At 45.0% G+C, this 19,241-nt stretch overlaps 1 protein-coding gene across 1 annotated transcript in view; it reads left to right on the top strand.

The window, feature by feature from the left end:
• Positions 1–19,241, top strand: part of LOC126088125 (pre-piRNA 3'-exonuclease trimmer-like) — a 275,789-nt gene that overhangs the window by 41,222 nt on the left and 215,326 nt on the right. Inside the window, exon 3 of the mRNA XM_049906233.1 lies at positions 4,005–4,307. Coding sequence (XP_049762190.1) covers positions 4,005–4,307 — 303 coding nt within the window. The remainder of the gene's footprint in view (positions 1–4,004; positions 4,308–19,241) is intronic.

The following is a 19,241-nucleotide window of genomic DNA, read 5'->3' as shown; positions in this document are numbered from 1 at the left end:
AGGACAACATAGGTCGGATGCTGCTTGTACAGGCTGTTAACTCTTGCTTCAACCCCATATTCTGATGTAAAGACATCCATTTACTCCTTTGTTGATTAAGAAACCATTGTTTGGCAGGCATTTGCAGAATGATGATAAGGTCATTTCCGAAGTTGAACTTTTCCTGAACAACCAAAATACAGACTTCTACAAGCAAGGTCTCTGCCAAATCATCCATCTTGAAATAATTCACTGGTGAACTGCTGCATGTCAGTGACCAACAGGCAAAGTGACCATGTTGCCATTGCCACGTGTGTTGCTGAACTGACAGATGGCGGGCCAGCACTACACTACTATCTCCTCCTGTCTCCCTCAGATTGGCTGTCCACACCTAGCATCCCTACCCCTACGCCTCCTGCCGACATGGTGTTCTGTCCTAGGTTTGTGCCCAGGTGCACATGTTGGCAACAACTCTGTTGTTTCTTTACCTGCCCTTGAAGTCAGTTTGATGTGTGATGTATCATTTCTCTTCCTTACCATTCTAATAGTGCGGCCCCATACCTTACTAAGAATGTACCCGCTATCACGATTTATCAGCAGTTCCCTTACTAGGGTCCCAGTAGATTCCTTAACGACACAGGCCTACAAGTTGGTCATCTGTGTCTGAACCTTGGTGGAGTCGTATTCCATTCCATGTAATTCCGTCAGGCAGTAGTCTGCGACTGCCACCTTGTTAGGCAATCTGGTGTGCCATTGGTGTTTTCGACAACGATATTTGTCAGTACTCTCTGACCTGTGTATATCTTACCAGACTGGCAGGGTGTCTGATAGACACTGGTTCCGTACTCAAAGGTAGTCTTTTATACTATCAAACAGCGCCCGTTTTTAGGCTGATGGGTGGAAGATTGTCTTCAGTTGGTGTTTCCAGAGATTTTGTCTTATCTACCTGTATAATGCGCCATAATAAGGAATAAATGTAATGGGCATATCCTCTTGAGAATCGTTTCCTGTTCCTCCAGTTCCACAGAGGGTATAGGATGCAGGGCTCACTGAATTTCCAGTAGCAGTTCTTCCAGAAAATCACTCTCAGATGTTAAAGTCGTAGGTTGACACATTTGTTGTCAGAGAGGATGTGAGCCCTGTGTACTGAAGTTTTGAGCACACCGTTCCTCTAATGTGGGTGATATCAGCTGCCTGTATGTAAGTATAAGTCTGTGTGTGTCTTCCAGAACACAATGTGGCCAGAGTGTTGTTTGCTGTTCTTTGAACAGGAGCTGCTAACAGCACACGCACCTGCGTGTAAATCTGAAATGGAACACTGTGTCAGTGGGAGGAGTGTGGGTAATGATGATGGGTGGAGTGGGCAATCAGAGGGAGAGGGGGAGGAGATAAGTCTGGCAAACCCCCTCCCCCACCTCCAATTGATCAGTTCATTAGCACACATGATAGCAATGTGGTAATTTGCCAAAATTTTTTGCCCATTGAAGATGAACATCCACAGTTCACTCATAAACTATTTTGACATGAAGTAAGTGGGGAGAAGGTGAAGAATCACAAGTCATCCCTCGTTTGAGTTCTGTGGGGCATTGGAGGATGAATATTTAGAGGAGGACTAATGCAAGTTTCATCATCCTAGCTCGATTTTTCTGAGTGAACCCCTCAATCTGAAACACGATTCTTCTCAATTCGAATCAGCTGGCTAGATGGTCGTTCTGCGGCTCGAATCTATCCTTCTTCACTGAGAAAGGTGATATGAACTTGCCATTCAGAAGGCTTAATTTCCTTCACTAAACAGCCTTCAAATAATTACTTCCTTGATTATTACAGTTTTTGCAATTATATGTAAGGGTACATTTGGTAATTTCAGAGTTCAACACTTGATCACTGCACTGTGTTGTTCTCCCATTGCCTTTTATCTAGTTACTTAATCATTATGCTACTTTTTGTTGTACCCTCCTTCTCAAAGGCCGATCGCCCAGAATGTTACTATTTGTATTTACCAAGTTGCACGTATATAATGATTTGGCGTGATGCAAAGTAAACCTCACCCTTGCTCCGGCACAATTTTGAATACTAAAGCGGGTATTAGTCACAGCTCTCTTAGTTGCACTGTGAAAGGTTCCGAATTCATCTCTACCTTGGGAGAATCTATTGTCTTAAATGTGCCTTATTTTGCACTCGTATTTCATGATAACAAATTCCGCTGACACCTGACCATTCCCATTCAGCCTGTGCAACAAAGCACAGAGTAAGTGAACAAACTGCTCATCGTGGCTGATGATGCTGGATTTAATATTGATTGCATACTGTTCACAAATGAGGCTCAGGCTCATGCTGGAAAGATGTGAGGTCTACTGAGGATTCTATGTGTAAGAAGGTTGATTGTGGTCCCTTAAGATGCATGCAAAGGAAGACTCCTGCGCCCCTGAATTCTCCCTCATTACCTTAAGAGACAAGGTTAAGACCACATGATTGTGTACCATCAAAATTGTATGGCATCTCTAAAATTCATAAAGAAGGTCTACTTTTACCACCAATAATAAGCAACATTTGTGCCCCAGCGTATGATTTAGCCAAATGTTCTGCTTCCTTTCTGAGACAACTAGTTGTGGAGATGATAAATTAATGGAGCATTTATATCGCCTCAAATTATTCGTAAGAACATCCAGCTCATTGTTGAATTAGATAAAGGTAGTTGTCTGCCTTTCCTTGTTGTTTTGATTAAATGGAAGAATGATGACTCTGTGGCATTCAGTTTATCATAAGCCCCCTCATACCAATTTATATTTATGATTATCGAGTTGTCATCACCCGTAACAAACTATGAGAGCACTTAAAAAGCTTGTACATAGACATCACACGTTCTCAGAGACAGGTACTTTTTCCTAAAGAGCTCACCAACCTTAAGGGCAATGTTCAGGGAAATGGATATTCTACCCAGTGAATTAATAGGGACTGTCAGTTAAAGCCGTGGACCAGAAAATGGATAAAGAGGAGAGCACACCAGCAAAATCTCTAGCTTTTCTTCCCTTTGTTGGCAGTATTTCATTTAAAATAGCTAGAACCCTAAGTGGTTTCCTGGTGGAAGTGGTTTTCCATCCACCATGTAACATTGCCATCCTGCTGGGATCAGTGAAGGGCAATTTGTAACAGTGGAAATCTGGAATTTTCCACATACCTTGTGAGTGTGGTATGGCTTATTTATGTCATACCACACATGCTGTGGAAGAAAGCTGAATAACAACACTGCGCTTGCCCTTTTGTGCCCAAGCAAGTCTACTGTTGCCAAACATTGGATCATCACCGGATATTCAGTGGAGTATAACAAAACAGTAATTTTTGTGAGAGAAACATTTTTTTGGGACTAGACTGTTAAAGAATCTGTGTAAATATGCATGATGGAAAGTCTGATGAAATGTGGCAACAGCTACCTGTTGACTGATGTACAGAAATCCACCATGTCTGCGACTTGCTGTAGTCAAAGACTACAGAGCGCAATGATGGCCAAGGTGAGTGGTAATGGTGAGGACAGTTGACTTTAACAGTTTCAGAAATGAGGACACTGCCACAGGCTTATGCTCTTTGTCTGTCACCATAATGTTGAACGAAGTGTGGAATACGCACAGTGCGCCATATATTGTGGAACATAGGACGTCTTCATTAGTCTTCGATGGGTCACCTGAGGATGACAGGCAGATGCTCAGTCAAAATGTCATGGAGTGTAGCTGATGACAACTACAAGCCCAAAATTTCTTTGAACAATACGGTGTTGCTCATTACTTCTGTCTAAGTGTCTGAAATGCATGCCTATAATGAGTGACATCAAAGAAATCTTAGAAAGTAAGTAAATCTAGGTGTGACCCGACTCCCTGTCTCATAATCTGTTATGCTGCGCAGTAAATTCTTTAAGCAGGCCTCGGAGTGTACTACATAAGGCTGTGAAACTGATTGTGAAATTAAAAAAGTGTGTGCTATTGTGAAGTAGATGTAGAATTGCTAACAGATAATCTTTCTTGTCCATATAGGTGATGTATGAAGGCGTTCCATATCTGAATTTGCGAGATGAGAAACGGCTGAAGCAAGAATTGCAGGAATGTAAAAATGTGATTGATCTCAGAAATCTGAGTTTCTTGGAAGAAGAAGCAATAATTTATTTGAAGACTGAAATGGATAAAGTGGTTGACTGGGTATCTACAGCTTGCATTGGAGATACATTATTACTATCAACCTTTCTAAAAGCAAGAATGAAGAGACAGCTAGGTTATTGTCTTCACGTTGAACTGCGGCACAGGTTCAACAACATTTGGACATATGGTGATGAAGAAGGTGTAAGTAGGGAAAAACTATTCTTCTGTAAATCTGTAAATGTAATTATATGCTTTTGTTTGTATTTAAATGATAAACATTTTTTTTTGTCTAAATAGGTGAATGTCGGAGTTCTGTAGGAATGTTGGAATAGTGATAATATTGTGTATTTTCAGTAGATAATCAGTAGAAAGTAATAATCATTTGAAGAATTAAACTGGAAAATTATCATTCCAGTAGATTAAATCTGTAGCCCATTACCTCTCATAAAGAATGGGAGTTGTGGAGCTGGGTTAGTATATTCTTTGGATTATGAAAAAATTGGTCAAGCGAGAGTAGAGTAGTTCATCCCTCGCAGGAATTGAGAATCTCAGTGATTCTTGCCTGTCATTGATATCAATACTGCAAGATATCAGTCTGGGAATTTCAAGACTTTCAAGAATGTTTTAATTTTAAATTTGTTATTGTAGTTTTTAATTTTCTTAATTTATTCTGGAGATGTATTAAAATACTAATCAGAGACACTAATTAGTTAGCAAAATCAGTTTAAAGATCCGTGAGCATAATCTTTTGCTAGCTTATGTGCTCAGGCATCATTTAAGTTTTTAATGCAGTTATGGTAGAAATTGGCTAATAGGTACTGAAGTCTGATGCTTCACTTCAAACCACAAGGAATTTTGAAATTTAGCCCAGGAACTTAAATTCTCATGAAAAGTAAAAGTAGCTATTTTACTAATAAATAACCCGCCCTACCCCACAGAAAAGGAAAAGCAAAGAAAACTGTCCCTGAAACATACCCTTAAGGAGAGAGTGTTTAGTTTTTTACAAGTTGTTGGTGTTATCTTCACTCATAATTTGGTGAGATTGTGGTCAAATGTTGGCTTAGTAATTTATATGAAAATCAAAATGTAAATTAAAATCATTAGTTCAATACTTGGTAACCAATATTGTAAGTTATGACTGAAAAAAAAAGAATAGTAAAACATTATATGTCAAAGTTGGAAAAAACATTGTCAATAATCATGTTAGATCTTGTAGTGCCTTGGTTTATTGACAGTTACATGCTTTCTGAGGAGAAATAGAGTAAAATTGTATTTTGGGGCTTGGTTTTAAAATTGTGTCAAAATCTCCTATGACAATCAGGCAAGAAATATAATTGTTGCCGTTGTTATCGCATACTGCAGTGTCTGTGCATTCTATAGCAGTGTTTCTGGCTGTAGTGGTTGGAGATAGCAATCATGTATGTGTGAGGTGTGCCTCCCCTCCCCCCCTCCCCCTCCTTGTGTGTGTGCATGTGCATGTGTGTGCGCGTGTGTCCATTTATGGTGACCAATCTGTTCTTCTCATAATGTTGTTGCTATAGCAACATGGGTTGGACACTGGTGTGGTTGGACGGTGGCGACCTCTGAACAGCAGTCAATTGGGCTGCGAACATTTCAAAATACACACAATCACAATGGCTATTTGCAGAGCCCAGGTTGTTTAAGCAACACCTTTTACTTGATCTATCCATCACGTCATATCTTAGTTGTGATGTACGTATACAGTAGATCCCAAAACCGGGTATTTTCATTAGCTGCTGCTGGACTATCTACTCGGCACACCTCATCAAAACCATCAGGTTCAAAAGTGTTACTAGGACATAACCACGTTTCAACAAACAGTGTGGCATGGGAATAAAAAAACAATAGAATCTGTGATGGTGTCTGGAAAACTGACTGTGAATCTTAGTATCTAACATAAATTTCAGCTTGATGTGTCTACCCATTCCTGAGAAAAAAGCATCTTAACAGACGGACGGACAGACAGACAGACAGCTGGGTAACAAACGACAAAAAATATTTTTTCATGCGATATAATTACAAATTAACAATTTTGGCAATTTTTCATTTACTTGTACTGTGAACCTTGCTTCTTGACAAGTTTCATGACTCTAGGTCAATGAGAAATACTCCATAGGTTTTGGTGAATGAGTTTACAAGTATCAAAATATGTGACATAAATTGCCTATCTTTTGATTACATTGACTTAGAAGCTTAAAATTTTATATCACCAGATGTTCATAAGCCTTATTATGTGACATAAATTTCATCTTGATACATCTAAATGATATTAACAGTTGGACAGACGGACAGCAAAGTGATCCTAAAAGGGTTCTGTTTTTACCAATTGATGTACGGAATCGTAAAAGGGACTCAAAAGTTCTACTGTATGTTGCACTCGTCTTGCTGACACAATAGTCTACAGCGGCGGCTGATATTTGTATCGGAGTTTTCATTTCTCTCCTGAGATTTCATTTGTCACGGTTCAGGTGTGGAAATGTCTTTGATGTCTTAGTAGTCCAATCCTAGTGTGGAACATGCGACCACAGAAATTACAAATGATGGAAGGTGGAGCACATGGCTGGGCCAGGAGGAGTTTTACATCTCTGCCGTTTGTCATTCTCCAGTCTTCAATGTTCCTGCTCAAAGTTCTGAAGAGCATTTGAGGTAGTTGAACGCCAGTGGCTGTGATCTTCTGCTGTGGTGGACCAATTACTTGGATCGATGTTCAAGGTTTTTAGATTTTTCTTATATTGATTATTATAGCATTTAATAGGGGCACCTCGGGGCCTTTTACCTGTGCTCACTTCACTGTGCTACATTTGATGTGGAAGTCTGTCATCTCTCATCCGCTGGACATGCACAACCCATCTTAGTTGGTGCCCAATAATGAGAGCTTCTATACTATTTGTTTTTGCTTTCTCAATAATGGTGATATTTGATATAAAGTTATCACATTTCATGCTCGTGATGTATCTTAGCTTCTGTTGGTTGAAGTGTTCTAGTTTCTTCAGATCGCAGCGGTATAATTTCCAGGTTTCGCAACCATAGAGCAGCGTTGAGATGACAACAGCTTTATACACCATCAGGTTGGTGTATAGCAGCCCGCTGGCCGAAACCGGCCCGCGAGGGCATGCAAACCGGCCTGCCAAATATTTGAGGTGGTACCTATACTGCCAACAATTGAGTTTCGAGGCCTATCGCGACCAATACACCACGACATTGGCTCTGCTACTCGCTACAAGACTACATAACTAAACTTACTGTTGCGCCGCTTGAAATAACACTGTGTTGACGTACTCTACCTTTGTTACGTCTTGCAGTAATAGTGTTGCTAACAATGATTTTTAGATTTCGTTAACTTTGCAGGATGCTTTCGTGAAGAATGTGCAGTGACATACTTTTTTGTTGGTGAAATTCGCCAGAATAAAATATGCCAGAATTTCGGTCAGGTACGTCCACCAATCAAAATTATGTAATTAAATAAAAATTGTAGTTCGTTTCAGTGCTAGCTATTCCCACAACCTTAGATTTTTGCGATTTCATCTTTCCTTTAGCCTTACATTACAGTGATCATGGAGTGCTAGGGTGCTTTAATCCCACTAGGTAGATCTTGGCCCTTATGACTTCGTGGAGGAGTCACTGTGGCCCGCAGACTAAAAAGTTTGGAGACCCCTGTTGTATAGTGTTAGGTCTTTATTAAGAAAGACATATTTTCTAAGATGACCAAATGTTACATGAGCAGCACACATTCTGTTCTCCACATCTTTCTCAGATGAGAAATTATTTGACAGTATGCTTCCTAAATAAAGGAAATGTTCCACTTGTTCCGAGGGTGTATTAGAAATGGATATGCCGAAATTGGGAATGGAAGAGCCAGGAGCTGGCTGTGCGAGCACCTTTGTCTCTTGAATATTGATGGAAAGACCAAATCGTTGTGATGCCTTGCTGAAACAGTTAACATCTCTGCAGGTGAATGAATTGGAGAGGCATTGTTGTCAGCATACTGCAGCTCTGTTACACGAGTGGTACTTGTGAACTTTTTTGAGTGGAGTCTGGATTGGTTGAATAATCCTCCATCGAACCTGTACTTTAGTTCTACCCCAGCATTGTTCACAGATGTCTCACAAAGCATAGCTGCCAGGTACAAGGCAAATAATGTTGGTGCAAGAACGACCTTGTTTGAGCCCACTTGTTATTGGGAATCCATTAGATGTTTCGTTCTGGCAGATGACCTGTCCAGTCATGTTATCATGGAGAGCTTTAATCAGGTCAGCAAAATCTGCAGGGCAGCCAAAACATTTTAATACCATCCACATGGCTTCTCTGGGAACTGTATCAAAGGCCTTTTCTAGATTGTATAAAACTAATAGTAAAAGCTTTTGTTGTTCTTTGCACTTCTGCTGCAATTGTCTTGCACAGAAAATCGTGTCAATTGTCCCTCTTGATGGGCCAAACCTGCATTGAGACTCAGGAAGCACAGTCTCTGAAAGTGTCTGAAGCAGATTTAAAAGGATTCTGGCAAAAGTTTTACCAGCGACAGAGAGAGAGCATGGATATTCTAAGGTAGTTACCACAGATGCTTCTATCGCCTTTCTTGAAGATGGTGACAATTGTGAAATTCTTCATGTTGGCTGGTACCTTGTGGGTTTCCCACATTAATAGTATGAGTGAGAAGAGCCTAGTTTTTAGAGGCAAGCCACCAACCTGAATAAGTTCCAACAGGATGTTGTCAGGTCCAGAAGCCTTTCCTGGTTTCATACTATCGAGTGCCTTGCTGAATTCTTGAAATGTTGGAGGATGAACCATCCAGGGTTGTGGAGGATGCTGTGGAACATGTTTTAGAAAGTCTCCAGCGGCAGTAGAAGTGCGATTCAACAGCGAGCTGAAGTGCTGTTTCCAACGATTTAAGATGTTCTGACTTTCAGTAAGGATGGTGTTCCTGATGAGGAGTGGATGGCTCCATAAGGCTCTTTAATTTCAGCATAGAAGCCACGCAGGTTCCTGACATCAGAAAGATTTTGGAGTTCAGAGGCTTTTTGTTGCCACCATTTGTTCTTGATTGCTCGTATTTTACTCTGACACTTCTGCTTGAGCTTTTCAAACTTTTATTTAGCCATCTGAGGTTACCAAAGTATCGCAAGCGACGATCCCATGTCTCAAACTCACCGCGCAGAAAATTCAACATCAACAACCTGCAGAACAAAGACGTTTGCTCACACTTCCAAGATGAGGTGTCAGAAGAACTCCACAAATGTTCAGCAATCACAGATGATGTTGAACAAGAATAGACCGCATTAAAGATCATCATCACAGAGACTGCAGAGAATGTGATTGGTTTTGATGTGTGGAAGAGAAGTGACTGGTTTGATCACACCAATGGCACAATAGTTGTCATTAACTGCACCAACTGAATTAGTAGTAAATCCTACTTTGTCAAAGGAAGAACCAGCAGTAAGCAAACCCACTCATATGGTAGCTGATATGTAACCACAATACAGCTTTCTGTAACAAGTTGTATCCCAAAAGTTATAGTGTATATATCTCTTTACCTCCCCCCTCCCCACCCCACCCACAAAAGCAAGACGTCATGGGAACTTTGTTTAAAGCTGTTGCCACAGTCACTTGGGTAACTTTGATGCTGTCAATATGGCATCCTTTGAGTACATACCATATTTTCTCGAATCAAAGCCGCACTTGAGTCTAAGCCGCACCAGAAAAATGAGACTCGAAATCATGAAAAAAAAATTTTCCCGAATCTAAGCCGCACCTGAAATTTGAGACTCGAAATTCAAGGGGAGAGAAAAGGTTTAGGCTGCACCTCCAAATCGAAACAAAGTTGGTCCATTGTAATATGAGACACATTTTAGCTCAAATGGATGATGATACAGATACAGTAGTTTGGTTAGAGTTGTAGGCTTAGCAGTTAAGCTTTACCAGGTAGCCATTGCTATGCGTCAGGCGCTCCGTCCGTATTTATACGGGTACCCTTCCTTTTTCACGTGCTTCGTCTGGTTTGAATCGATTGCTTATTTTTTTTAAATTTTTTTTTTGTGTGTGCTACCGCCGCTTACAATAAAAAAAAGACTCGTCTCATTAGCGAAACAATGGCAAGAGACTGCTATTTGTTGTTACTTACACTACTGCTTTCTTTGATAATGATCAACAAGAACCAAATAATAGACTACATATGATGAAGATGAATGAGAGTTTAGCAAAAATTTTTCACCATTTAAAAATCTTTGCAGACGCCTTGTTAGTACATTACATTCTGCACAAAAATTAGTCATCTTAGATTTAAAAATTTAGTCAATTGCTGTGCTTCATTTCTGACTGTATCACCATTAGGCATAAGAATAATACCAATATAAACATGACATGATATGTAGATTCTTCCGCGTTTGCTGTTGTCTCACTCTAGTGTCGTAGTTTAATAGGCAGACAGGATTTAAATGAGATAGCAGCAAACACAAAAGAATACATGGCAAAATGTTTGTATTCATATTATTCTTATGGTGAAGAGAATACTGCATGTGATTCACTATTCATAAAAGTTCCTATTAGCAACCATCTCTTCACACAGGTAGGGAAAAATTCAAAACGTAGAGTTGGCCAGATTGACAAACATCCCAAACAGTCTTGCCAGTCGGATTTTCGTAGTACATTGAAATGCTGCTACATTCAAAGATGAACAATACGGAATTTGTATTTACTTCGTTGGGTAATGTTTGAAAATGCAGTGGTCGAAACTGGGGCCGGAGAAAAAAAGCTTGTCTTCCACCTTTTTTTGAAATTTATTTACTTACGCAGAGGTTTTGGTGCCAGTATTTATATTTGTGCCTGCAAAGCATGCCTGTTTAGCGCTACATATATTCGATGGCAGAAGTTAGTTGTGGCGGCACCTACCGTTTACCAACAACTCCCGCTTACTTTGCACTCGATTCTAAGGCGCACGCTGTTTTTTGTATTACAAAAACCGGAAAAAAAGTGCGGCTTGGATTCGAGTAAATACAGTAGTTGACACAAAAATAAAACGGCCGGATTGAAATTGAGACTGTAGGGTGACTGTGGCAGCATTGCCACATGATCCATCACAGCCAGGTAGCAACTGCAGTTTCTCTTTCTTTTGTGTGTGTGTGTGTGTGTGTGTGTGTGTGTGTGTGTGTGGCGGGGGGGGGGGGGGGGGATTTGGATTTAACTGTAACACCATGAGTAGGGAATACTGTGTGGTGGATCTGTCAGTGTGATGTGGTCTTTCTTTCTTCCAACATGGTCACCCTTTTGTTTTGTTCTCATGGTCTGGCTACTTTGTGCCATGGCCGTGCACCCCCCTGCGGGTTCGGGGGTTAGAATAGGCCCGCGGTATTCCTGCCTGTCGTAAGAGGCGACTAAAAGGAGTCTCACATGTTTCGGCCTTATGTGATGGTCCCCTCTCGGGTTTGACCTCCATCTTTCTAAATTATTCCGAAGAGCGAGCCAATTGGGGAAGGGCGCCTTACATGGTGCACTGTATCCGTCGTGCAATTAGACCTTTAGCCGTCTTTCTCGTCGTTGCAATGGTGTCCCGCTCGTTTTCGATCTCTTGGGCGATTACCACACTGCACTCTGCAGCGTTTCTTTTAACTGCGACGACGACCTTGGCCATTTTTTGCACCTAAGATCCAGCACGGTAGCCAGTCCGTTGTGGTGGGGCCGCCATGTACCCTCTTGGTTGTAGCCCCCTGACAACACAGGGATCGCTCTACTGATGCCTGCGCCGTTAACTCCCCACGTATGCCAAGGAGTAGATGCCCATCGCCCCGGGGCATCGGGACTCCCGGCAATGGCCATCCTGCCAGGTGGCCTTTGCTGTGGCTGGGTGGCGCCCGTGGGGAGGGCCCTTGGTCGGAGTAGGTGGCATCAGGGCGGATGACCCGCAATGAAGCGTGGTACATCATCTCTCGCTGGTGGGCCACCACCAGCAGTCTCTAAGCGATCGAGGTCTAACCTCAACGGCAGGAAATACGATCCACGATCATTTCCCTCCCTGGCCACTCCATGGGAGGAACGAATGGCAAAAGAAGGCAGTGGAGACTATTCACCCCGGTTCCTTGTGTGTACGCGAGTTGATGGGGAATCGTTTATGTCAACCAAGCCCCAGTTTTTTGTGGAGCATTTAGAGGACAAGTTCGGGGAGGTGGAGGGCTTGTCCAAGATGCGCTCTGGTTCTGTGCTCATCAAAACGGCATCCTCTGCCCAGTCACGGAGGTTGCTTAATTGTGACAAGTTGGGGGATGTTTCAGTTAACATCACGCCGCATAAGAGTCTGAACATGGTCCAGGGTATTATATTCCACAGGGATCTTCTTCTGCAGTCCGACGATGAATTACGCGCCAACCTCGAACGACGAGGTGTTCACTTCGTCCGGCGCGTCCATCGGGGTCCGAGGGATAATCAGGTAGCCACCGGTGCCTTCATCTTGGCCTTTGAGGGTGATGTCTTACCCGAAAAGGTTAAGGTGATGGTTTACCGTTGTGATGTGAAGCCATATATCCCTCCTCCGATGCGGTGTTTTAAATGCTGGAAGTTCGGGCACATGTCATCTCGCTGTACTTCCAGCATCACGTGTCGGGATTGTGGACGTCCTTCGCATCCTGATACTCCATGTGCCCCGCCTCCTATCTGTGTTAACTGCGGAGAACACCATTCCCCCTGCTCGCCGGACTGTAGGATCTTCCAGAAAGAAAGGAAGATAATGGAATATAAGACCCTGGACCGCCTGTCCTACACCGAGGCAAGGCGGAAATTTGAGCGGCTACATCCTGTGCCAATGCCAACTAGTTATGCCGCTGCTGCAACACCAGTTCGATCTCAGCTCGGTCAGCATTCACCGGCCCCCTTGGTTGTGGGGGGCACTTCACTCCCTGTTGCTCCTGCTCCATCTACTTCAGGAGCAACACCACCCCAACCACCGGGGACATCTGTTCCCCCTTCACAGCCGGAGAAGCGTGAGCCTTCTTCGGCTCCTCTCGCTCGGAAGGGGTCCCTTGGGGCCCTCCCATCCCAGGCTTTGCCCAGTGCCAAAGCGGACACCCGCAAGGTTGTCAAACAGCCACCGGTCGCTGGTCGTAGGGCGTCACGGTCGTCTTCAGTCCCAGAGACTGACCCAGTGAGGCCCTCCCAGCCAGAACCACCTAAGGCTCAGCGCGCAAAGCTGTCGAAGAAAAAGGCTCCCAAGCATCCTGAAATTGCGGTGGCACCTGTCCCACCGCAACCTTCTCCCTCTGCGTCCGAAGATGAGGTGGAGATCCTGGCGTCCGCTGAGGACATGGATCTCGCCAGTCCCTCGGATGCAATAGATAGCTGTTGTCCAGGTGGTGACTAAGTAGCAGCAGGGGCCCCGGAGGCATAATCTGCCTCCCCAGTCCCTTCACGCCTTTCCCATCCATGGCTAATACCATCCTCCAGTGGAACTGCAGCGGTTTCTTCCACCATCTAGCTGAGCTCCGCCAACTTCTCAGCCGTCATCCTTTCCTTTGCATTGCTCTGCAGGAAACTTGGTTTCCAGCAATGCGAACCCCCGCCCTCCGTGGCTATCGGGGTTATTTTAAGAACCGAGCAGCTTATGAAAGGGTGTCTGGTGGCGTCTGCATCTATGTCCTTAACTCTCTTCACAGCGAGTTTGTACCTCTACAAACAGCTTTAGAGGCTGTCGCTGTTCGGGTGTGGACGCCACAGGCGATCACCGTCTGCAGTATTTACCTTCCACCTGATGGTGTTGTCGCACAGCATGTCCTGGCTGCTCTGATAGCCGAACTGCCGCCACCTTTTTTGCTGCTGGGTGATTTCAATGCCCACAACCCTCTATGGGGTGGGACTGTCTCCGATGTTCGCGGTCGGGCCGTGGAGCATGTGTTGGCTCAGCTCGACCTTAGCCTCCTGAACACCGGTGCTCCCACGCATTTCAGTGTGGCCCATGGCTCGTTCTCGGCCATCGATCTCTCTCTTTGCAGCCCTGGCCTTGTCCCATCCCTCCACTGGAGAGTGCACCCTGACCTGTGTGGTAGTGACCATTTTCCCATCTATTTGTCACTGCCCCAGTGTCATTCTTCTGGGCGCTTGCCCCGCTGGGCTCTCCACAGGGCTGACTGGCCAGCTTTTACTTCCGCTGCAACCATTGAGTCTCCCCCACAGGGTGACATTGACGAGGTGGTTCGTGTTTTAACCACGTCCATCATTTCAGCGGCCGAGGCTTCCATCCCCCGTTCTTCTGGCCTCCCTCGGAGGAAGGCTGTCCCCTGGTGGTCGCCGGAGATTGCTGAGGCTATTCGTGACCGTAGGCGGGCTCTCCAGCGTCATAAGCGGCACCCGTCTCTGGAGACCCTCATCGCCTTTAAGAGGCTCCGTGCCTTCGCCCGCCGTCTTATTGCACGGCGCAAGCAGGAGTGCTGGGAGCGGTATGTTTCCTCCTTGGGCTCCCGTGTTTCCCCCTCGCTCGTGTGGTCCCGGATACGGCGGATTTATGGACACCAGACCCCTACGGGTGTCCCTGGGATCTCTTTGGACGGCGCTGTGTGCACGGACGCTGCCGCCATTGCTGAACACCTTGCTGCGCACTTCGCTACGAGCTCTGCGACTGCAACTTATCCCCCCGCCTTTCGCTCTCTCAAGGAGCGGGCCGAGCAGGCGCCATTATCGTTCCACACGCGTCGTTCTGAAACTTACAATGCTCCTTTCAGCGAGAGGGAATTCCTCGCTGCCCTCGCCGATTGCCCTGATACAGCACCAGGACCGGACTGCATCCACGCAAAGATGCTGAAGCATCTCTCCAGGGACTGCCAGAGACACATTCTCGCGATATTTAATCGCATTTGGAGCGAAGGCGTGTTCCCGTCGCAATGGCGAGAGGGTGTTATTGTCCCCATCTTGAAGCCCGGTGCGGACCCACTGGCGGTGGACAGCTATCGTCCCATTACCCTCACCAACGTTTTGTGCAAATTGCTCGAACGTATGGTGGGGCGGCGTTTGTGTTGGGTCCTTGAGTCGCGCGGTCTCCTCGCTCCATCCCAGGGTGGCTTCCGTCGGGGCCGGTCTGCAGTGGACAATTTGGTGCGGCTGGAATCTGCTGTCCGTATGGCCTTTGCCCGACGTCAGCATCTCGTTGCTGTGTTTTTCGATCTGCGGAAGGCGTATGACACCACATGGAGGCATCACATCCTCGCCACATTGCATGAGTGGGGTCTTCGTGGTCGGCTCCCGGCTTTTCTTCAAAGCTTTTTATTGCGCCGCTCTTTGCGGGTGCAAGTCGGTGCCACCTCTAGTCCCTCTTACATACAGGAAAATGGGGTCCCACAGGGCTCGGTGTTGAGTGTCTCCTTATTTTTAGTGGCCATTAATGGTCTGGCTGCAGCAGTGGGGTCGTCGGTGTCTCCTTCTTTGTATGCCGACGACTTCTGCATCTCATTTAGCTCCACGACTACGGGAGTCGCCGACCGCAGGCTGCAAGTCGCCGTTCGCAAGGCAGCATCATGGGCTCTGACTCACGGTTTTCAGTTCTCTGCACCCAAGACTCGAGTTATGCACTTCTGCAGGCGTCGGACGGTCCACCCTCATCCTGAACTTTACCTCGACGGCCACCTGCTTGAAGTGGTGGACACTTGCCGCTTCTTGGGACTCGTGTTTGATGCCCGACTCACATGGGTTCCTCATGTTACCCAGCTGAAGCAAAAATGCTGGCGGCACCTCAACGCCCTCCGCTGCCTTAGCCACACGTCTTGGGGTGCAGATCGCTGCACGCTGCTGCGGTTGTACAGGGCCCTTGTGCAGTCCCGGCTTGATTATGGGAGCCTGGCCTATGGGTCTGCGTCCCCCTCAGTGTTGAAGTTGTTAGACCCCATACACCACTGTGGGGTTAGGCTTGCCACTGGCGCTTTTCGCACCAGCCCCGTGGATAGTCTACTGGTGGAGGCCGGGGTTCCCCCGCTGCGAATTCGCCGCCATCGTCTGCTCGTCGACTATGCTGTCCACGTTCATTGCTCGCCAGATCATCCCAATCGTCGCCTGCTTTTCCCTGCTATGGTCCTCCATCTGCCCGAACGGCGACCTAGGTCTGGGCTTTCCGTCGCTGTCCGCGTTCAGTCCCTGCTGTCGGAATTGGGTTCATTCCCTCTTCCGCCTCCCTTCCGGGTCCGTGCACCTACGCCTCCCTGGTGTTTGTCCCGGCCATCCGTCCGTCTGGATTTGGCACAGGGACCTAAGGACTCGGTTCCGCCTATGGCCCTCCGTCGCCGTTTTCTTGCTCTCCTCGCCTCATTTTCGGACTGTGAGACTGTCTACACTGATGGTTCCCTGGTTGATGGTCGCACTGCCTACTCTTTTGCTCATGCTGCTCATGTTGAGCAGCGCTCCTTGCCGGCTGGCTGCAGTGTTTTTACTGCAGAGCTGGTGGCCATATTGCGCGCTCTTGAGCATATGCGTTTCTGCTCAGGTAGGTCCGTCGTCATCTGCAGTGACTCCCTGAGCAGCCTTCAGGCCATCGACCGCTGCTATCCCTCCTCTCCTCTGGTGTCCTCCATTCAGGAGACTGTTTCCGCCATTGCCCGTTCTGGTCGTTCGGTGGTCCTGGTTTGGACGCCCGGTCATGTTGGCATCCCAGGGAACGAACGTGTAGACAGGCTGGCCAAAGGGGCGATCGACGCCCCGGCTTTGGAGGTCGGCCTTACGGCTCGCGACCAGCAGATGGTGTTGCGCCGTAAGCTGATTGGGGTGTGGGCTGCTGAGTGGCGTGGCATGACAGCCCCGAATAAACTGCGGGCTGTCAAGGGGACGACCGATGTGTGGCGTTCCTCCCTGCGGGCTTCTCGCAGGGACTCGGTAGTCCTGTGTCGGCTGCGCATCGGCCATACATACCTGACGCACGGCCATCTGTTGCGTCAGGAGGATCCCCCCTTGTGTCGGTGTGGGTCCCGGCTGACGGTCGGCCACATTTTACTGGAGTGTCCTCGACTGCGCACACTCCGGCAATCTTTTAATCTCCCGGGCACTTTGGCTTTGATTTTATCTGACGATGCCTCCATGGCTGATGCCGTTTTAAATTTTATCCGTGGTAGTCCGTTTTATGGTTCGATTTAGGGAGGTCCTGCACCTTTCCTTTTCTGTGTCTTTTGTCCTTGTGTCTGTTGCTGTTCTGGTGTGCCGTGAGATGGTTGGCTCTTTCCCTTTTTTGTTCTCGTGGTCAGTCAACCAGTCTCCGGCCGTCTTCCTTTCTTCTGTTTCTTTCTGTCTGGTGTTCCTCTGTCCTGTTCTTGTCTGTAATGTTTGTTGCTCCATTTGTGTTCTTTTAGCGCCTGGGGGGACGTCTCCTCCCCCTTTGGTTTTTACCTGCTCCGTGGATTTTCGGCTCGCCTGATTTTGGAATGGGGGACTGATGACCTTTGCTGTTTAGTCCCCCTTAAACATCCCAACCACCACCACCACCATGGCCGTGCATGAACCCTTGACTTCGTCTTCAGGCAAGGTAATGCCGTAAGAGAATGCCTCACTACTCCCAGCTACTGAATGACAAACATGTCTTCATTGATAATCTTCTGTATTCTATATCTCGCAAGACAAACGACCCGTGAAGAATACTCTATTGTGATTGGTCAGTTTTCTTTACGGCCAATAAGAAAAAAACATTGTTCTCCCACGTTAGTCCACACTTTTCATGACTAACCAATGAACAGATAACACACTTTCGAATTTTACTTTTTCCCGAAATAAATTTTTAATATTCTGGTATTTTGTTTATACTTTACATTATTAACTGTTTTCATTTGCACTCGAATTAGCTTTCCTTTTACCATAAACTTACTTAACATAGGATACAAAATTCCCCGTCGTCTGCATTCACACTGTCTTAAAACTTTCTCACACGAGTTTGTACAGCATTCATCAGAACAATGATCTACATATTTATGTTAGACCACATTCACGCATCTTTCACACTACTAAAAGCATATACAAACCTGTACAAACATAAATAAACAAAAAAGCCTTCAAGAAATAAACAGAACAATTCATGAAAACATTCTCTTGACCTGTTTCTTGAATGTCTCTGTGCACCACTGAAATCTGGTGATCAAAATTCTTAATTACATTATAGTTTTTTCTGTTTAGTCCTGTCTGCTACCGTCCTCTAGCAGAGGAAAATTAGAACTACATACTCGAATGAACCCGCTTCAGACCATCCGTCACTGCACACATGAATAATTCTCCCAATGCATGGGCTCTAGACAGGAGCGATATAAGGAGCCAAGCCTCACACCCCCATTAAATATGAAGTTTTTTTCCAAAAATTTTAGAATTATACAAATTATTGATCCTGGCTTCAGATTTTAAATCTTTCAAAAAATTCTCATTCTTATAAACTAAAATTACAAATTTCTTACTCCGGACTTTGCAGTCTACAACTAACATCGCCTAATCTTTTATTTTCTTTATGAAAATTAATTTCTTACTTGACAGGCTTTATGCAAATTTTCAAAATAAATTTTCAACATTTTAATAACTCTTTCAGCATTTTTAATTTCATGTTTCATGAAAGTCTTTTGAAGTTAAGTACGTGTTCATTTTTTTTAGTCTTTTCGTCCTATACATTTCCCTGATTTTTTATTATGGCACCTTTGCATTGTAGCATTTACAAGATTCCTCCATTCTCCACATATCTGTCCTTCCAGGGTTTACATGCAATGTTGTCCCTGAAACCATACTTCCATCTAAGAATACTTTCTTCTTTGGTCGAATTATTTTTTCAAAAAAATGGTTCAACCACATCTTTCCCATTTATTTAAAAAATTACTACATTTTCATTAAAATTTAATCTCCGTTTGTACTGGTTAACGAAATCTATGCCAATTAACATTTTTATACATAGATCAGGGATTATAAGGAAGTTATAGAGTACTTGCACACTTTTTATTTTGATTGGCAACAGAAATTCGTGTTAACAGATTTTTTAACTTTTCCTGTAGCTGCAATTATCTGCACCCCCATTTGTGACATTATTACAAGTTCATTTCTATTTGGCAACAATTCTAATGAACTTTCACTCACAGCACATAAATCACTGCCACTATCTGCTAAACACTTTACTTGTTTGTTACACACTTGCAGACT

The sequence above is a fragment of the Schistocerca cancellata genome, chromosome 1 (genome assembly GCF_023864275.1).
Source record: "Schistocerca cancellata isolate TAMUIC-IGC-003103 chromosome 1, iqSchCanc2.1, whole genome shotgun sequence".
In the NCBI taxonomy this organism is placed as follows: Eukaryota; Metazoa; Arthropoda; class Insecta; order Orthoptera; family Acrididae; genus Schistocerca; species Schistocerca cancellata.
Note: the sequence above shows the minus strand (reverse complement) of the source record. Positions and strands in the feature narration are given on the sequence as shown.